This window comes from Centropristis striata, chromosome 11, assembly GCF_030273125.1.
Source record: "Centropristis striata isolate RG_2023a ecotype Rhode Island chromosome 11, C.striata_1.0, whole genome shotgun sequence".
Lineage (NCBI taxonomy): Eukaryota > Metazoa > Chordata > Actinopteri > Perciformes > Serranidae > Centropristis > Centropristis striata.
The window spans coordinates 24,433,106-24,439,105 of NC_081527.1; the positions used below are offsets into that span (position 1 = coordinate 24,433,106).

The 6,000-nt window shown below is 38.8% G+C and overlaps 1 protein-coding gene across 1 annotated transcript in view; it reads right to left on the bottom strand.

The window, feature by feature from the left end:
- The window catches only part of LOC131980991 (choline transporter-like protein 5-A), a 41,577-nt gene extending 36,590 nt beyond the window's left edge, over positions 1–4,987 (bottom strand). Inside the window, exon 1 of the mRNA XM_059345289.1 lies at positions 4,900–4,987. Within this exon, the coding sequence (XP_059201272.1) occupies positions 4,900–4,987 (88 nt within the window). The remainder of the gene's footprint in view (positions 1–4,899) is intronic.
- Between the last annotated feature and the right edge of the window lie 1,013 nt (positions 4,988–6,000).

Sequence of the window (6,000 nt, forward strand, 5' to 3'; positions counted from 1 at the left end):
GTTTACAGCTGAACATATTAATGAGACAGTATTTTATTATCTTTCAGAATATGTTGTTTTTCTTCCCTCCTTCACAGAGACGATGAGTGGTCTGAAGATATGGAAATGAGACTATGCTTGTCAAAATTGAAACATCAGCTGCATCACACTACACAGTCCCACCCACCCACCAACACACACACACACACACACACACACATAGTAATAACATGCACACAAACAGAAAACACAGCAAACGCACATAAGACAAGTGCACACACACTTTCTTTCAGATTTGCATCTCAGGGCTAATGTGAAATATTTAGAGGGAGGACAACATTTTATCCTCTTTCATCCCTCTGCTTCCTGTCAGATATCAAAGTCATGGTTTGTTATGTAACCTGCGATCAGAGCCCATGCTGTCTTCATCAGCAAAACTCACTAGGTTAAGCCCAAGTGTGCGTTATTGCTTTTTATTGCATCAAACCTATTTTTCCCTTGAAACTGATTTGATTTATGGTGCTTTAATGTAATACATCTGTATTTATTGAGTTCTTGCGGTCCTTTGTTATTTCTCAGACAAAAACTTATGAGGTAGAGATAACTGCTAAACACAAACTATTCAATGAATGCATTTTTGAAAAATATATATATTAATGTATAAAAACTACAAAATATATTTTCTCTTATCTTTAACAAATTAAGGAGAATACCTTTTTATTTCTCTGAGGTAGGGTAAACGGTGCAAAACAACACATATGCCTTCTTAAAATTACAAATGAAATTATATTTTATGTTAAATAACAGAAAGTAAATGTAGATTTTTAAAACAAATAAACTAAATGGTAAGGGTTGCTGTGAGACACAAAGGTGAGGAGATCTTTAGGCTATAACAAAATAAACAGCCTAAAGCAGGGATGGGCAACTTAAATGCTGGAGGGTGCCTCAATTTTTCATCAACACTACCACAGGGCCATGAAACTGCATTTTAAATATGTTTACAGTGCAGTAACTTAACATATTTCATGCTCAAATGCATGAATAACAGTATAAATAGGAATACAAAAGGTTTGAAGCAAATAAAAAATAACCACTTACTGTGATTTTTTTTTCAGTGCAAGAACAGTAGACAAACATTAATTGCAAGAAATAATTTTACTGAGGGCCACTTCAAGTGAGGGTGCGGGCCGTATGCGGCCCCCGGGCCTCCAGTTGCCCATCCCTGGCCTAAAGTATGGTAAAATTATAGTAAAAGTATCATATATAAATCATCACTCATACATGCAAAATATTAAAAAAATATATTTTTTGTTAATTGGTCTTGTGGCCCCCTAGTGGCCACGGGGCCCTAGCAGCTTATTTTGCTTATGCCTTGGGCCGGCTCTGCAGTGGCTGACGGCAGTGTAGCTGAGGCGAGGTGAATGGAAAAGTACTTTGAGACTGAGGCTGCAGAGCTGAACATGTTTTTTGTGCATTTGCTATTACCAACCACCTCGGTAACGCTTAATGTAAATATATTTTGTATGGTTTTCTGAGAAATCTCTGGAATTGTTCAACTGCTCTGCACATTTTCTAACTGTGATAACTTTTTTTGTGGTGAGAATGCTCTTTAGGCTCAGAAAAAGAAAAGAAAAAATGTTCAGCTTCAGGTGTTTAGAACTCTAAGAATAGGGTAAGGCAGATAATGTTATAAAGTGATTTCCAACAGGGGGGCCCGACACCCCAAGGGGGACGCCAAAGATCCATGGGGGGTCTCGAAGCCCTCTTGATTTTAAGGGACGTAATAAATCTAATGTGTTAAATATAGATGAGTCAGCATTTAATTCATTAGTGGGACAAAAACAACTAAATAAGGGCAACATTAAACTATTCGTTTATTTAAATAAATAAAAAACACTATAGAAAAATGTAAAAATAAAGGCTATATCGCGAGAATAAGGACATGTGTAATATCCCTCCTGCAGTATACACAGGTAACCTCACCTAGCGGTAACCTCACCTAGCGGTAACCTCACCTAGTGGTAACCTCGCCTAACGGTAACCTCACCTAGTGGTAACCTCGCCTAACGGTAACCTCACCTAGTGGTAACCTCGCCTAGCGGTAACCTCACCTAGTGGTAACCTCGCCTAACGGTAACCTCACCTAGTGGTAACCTCGCCTAACGGTAACCTCACCTAGCGATAACCTCGCCTAACGGTAACCTCGCCTAACGGTAACCTCACCTAGCGGTAACCTCGCCTAGCGGTAACCTCGCCTAGCGGTAACCTCGCCTAGCGGTAACCTCACCTAGCGGTAATGTCACCTAACGACAGAAACACAGCGCTCATGGAAAAATGGCGGAACGTCAGGGAGACGAAAATGCTGAATATCTCAAAAAGAAAAAGAGAGGGTACCATGAAAGTTACATTGAGTTCGGCTTCATAAAAGAAATGGACAATGGGGGGGTCGCCAAAGTTTACAATGGTAAAAATGTGGGTCCCTCAAGAAAAAGGTTGGGAACCACTGATGTAATAAACACTTCTGAATGTGCACACACACACACACACACACGCAATAAGGCAAAATCTACTCTTTTTTTCTACCCCTGAACATCTTTTAAAATTATATTTGATAAACCAGTGCATAAAAGGCAGTTAATGTCAAAGACAGGATGAGTAAGAAGCATCCTTGTTGAAATAAACAGACCTGAGGTCAGCTGATGGCATTAGTGAACAGTAATACTCAGCTAATCTTAATCCTGCTGCTGCCCAAAATAGCCGCAGTCTGTTTAGTACAAAGCACTGACACCTTTGTTGGAGTCTCTGGTTGACTCCAGGAGGGGGATCACCCCCCTTGGTGCCCTCATGTTTGAAAAAAAAGCGGCAAAAGTGCCCTCTTGGATGCCCCCATGGTAGATAACGTACCCTTCAGGGTACCCTTTAGTGGACAAAACATGATAAAGTACCCTTTTATACGCTGGTGCCCCACCACATACAGCAGATGTCCTTTTTATTATTTTTACCCCTGTCCCGAGGACGTCCTGAGTCTGCCAGTGGTTGGCATGGTTGTCATTGGTTATTTTTAAACTTCTCATCAGCCATCTCCTCTCCAACATCATGCACGCTCACAATCAAAACTGAAGACCACCTAGTGTAGCCTGCTCTCAGATGATCAGTCATCAGAAATAATGACTGAATCAGCCTTCACAAGAAAGTAAAAACTCAGCAGGACCCAAAACTAACTGTAAAAGTAGCTGCCAAACTGGCAACCAGGCGTCTGCTTCTGGCTGCAGAAACTGAAAACAGGATTACATTTTAGTCACCTTATATTTCGAATAATTAAGTTACTGTAGCTCAATAATAAAAACAGGAAATAAAATAATAAAGTAACCCAGGGATGGGCAACTGGAGGCCCGGGGGCCGCATACGGCCCGCACCCTCACTTGAAGTGGCCCTCAGTACAACTACATTCATTTGAGCATGAAATCTTAAAAGTGCAGTGTAAAAATGCACAAAATTACTTCTTGCAATTAATGTTGGTCTGCTGTTCTTGCACTGAAAAAAAAAGAAATCACAGTAAGTGATTATTTTTTTATTTGCTTCAAACCTTTTGTATTCCTATTTATACTGTTATACATGCTTTTGAGCATGAACTATGTTAAGTTACTGCACTGTAAACATATTTGAAATTGCAGTTTCATCATATCTGGTTTAGTGCACGGTCCTATATGTGGCCCTGTGGTAGTTTTCATGAAAAATTGTGGCCCCCTCCAGCATTTAAGTTGCCCATCCCTGAAGTAACCAAAGAAAAAGATTTTTCTAGTTTGTGTTTTATCTGAAAAATGACAGACTTAAAGCAGAATTTAGTGTTATCAGTTAACATATCCACAATAAGTCTGTGGTGTAACAGTTATTTGAATACTAGTAATGCCAACAAATTTCAAATATAAATATTTAGTTTGAGGTGTATGTTTTGCTGCTCCTATTTTTATGTTGCAGCAGATGGAAATCAAATGGTGATCAATGGCAGCCTGGTTGAGTCGTGCTCAGTAAAAAACGGGATGCAGGTTATTACTTTCTGAGTGAGATAGAGACAGCAGCAGCCTGTGCAGAGACTCAAGCTGCACTAACAGACAAAGAGCAGACAACACTGATATTGTTTCTAGCACCCACACTGGACACACCACATGCGATTTTAAAAAAGGTTTACATTTCCTTAGGAAAATAATTCACACATCATAGCTGCAGTCAGCACACTGCAAAAAAGGTCTAAAAACAAGATAAAAACACTAAATCTGAGGGAAATGATCTTGCTACATGGACAGATAATTTCACTTGACAAGATTTCTTAAATTAAGATTATTAAATCTAGAAATAAGCATGTTGAACGCTTAAAATAAGATAAATTAAAGCTGCAAGCAGCGATGAACTGGCCCGAGCAGAGGGCACGGCAAATTATTTGTTTCTTACCAAAGATAAAACAATTTACAATATTTAGAAGTGTTGGATAATAATTTTTCATTGTTTTAAGAGTTATTTCTTATTTTAAGCGTTCAACATGCTTATTTCTAGATTCAACAACCTTAATTTAAGAAATCTTGTCAAGTAAAATTATCTGTCCATGCAGCAAGATCATTTCCCTCAGATTTTGTGTTTTTATCTTGTTTTAGACACACCTTTTTTGCAGTGCAAACACTGTGACACCACATCCTTTATGCTCTCTAATGATAACGTCATTAATCTAATGTGCCAACCAGCCTGTCTCTCCACATCACCACAAGTTTTTTATCAGTTCATCTTAGCTTAGTTTATGAAACTACTAATTATAATGCTCTATTACATAATGTGCGTATACTTTAAGGTTATAACAGTACCAATAAATCTATCAGACGACCATTGTTTGAAACAGTCCCCACTAGTCCGGACTGTAACCTGACTCACCGTAGTAGGGACCTGGCGGAGCGGCTCCCGCGGCTGTCACGCTGTGAATCGCGGCTGAGCTGCTCGGGATGTACCGCTGGGGCGCCATGGCGCACGGTGCTGTCTGTCGGTGGACAAAGGAAAAGAGGAATGAAGAAGCAGCTGGCTGTAAAAGTAGTTGACAGTCTTCTCCTCCTCCTCCCTTACTTCTTCCCTCCTTCCCTCCTTCCCTTCTTCCCTTCTCATCTACTCCGATACGCGCGCGCCGTTCTTTGTAGAGGCGTCAAGTGTGTAAAAACGGCACGTGATGCTGATCCTTTTCACACTGCACGTGAAAGAGTTACACTGGCGGTATTTAACCCCCACTATTGATTTTAACCCATAAGAACCCAAACCTATTTATCCTGAAAGGAAAATTATGGGGGATATACCACAGACCAAGTGGACCACATAGAACACATTTATGATGTTAAAAATAAATAAATAAATAAAAACTATCCTTAAATGTCAAAGATCTGTGATGTGACATATGCGTTACAATGGGCGTTTATGGTAGGGTGAATTCGGGTAATGTTGGACACTTTTTGCAATTTTGACTTTGTTATATTTTTCAATAACAATATTTTATGTAATTTCAGTCACATGACACCCATGGTAGACCAATAGTAAAGGTTTTGATGACTATATTTACTTTAAGCAGGAAATAAACCAGCCAAACCTTAAGTGTCCCACATTACCCGAATCCACCCCTATTTATGTTTATGATATTTCTTATTTTAAAATAAATAAACTAGACACCTTTCTATTTACAGAAACACAAATTTGCCTTTTTCTTTGCATCTCCACAACATATATTACTTAATTAAGACACACTTGATGCCGCCCACCATATGACTGATTATTAATATGTTGCGATTTATTTTGTTTTCTTACTTTATTTAATTTCTCTGCTATATCTGTAGCCGGATGATCCTTCCTTTTAAATGTTCTCTAATGAAATGATAAAATATAAGTGTATACAGCTGATATTGACACCATAGACATCTGAATTCATTTGTCAGGTAAATATGAATGTACATTTTTTAACAGTATTGCATGTATGTATGTATTAATCGTGTTTGT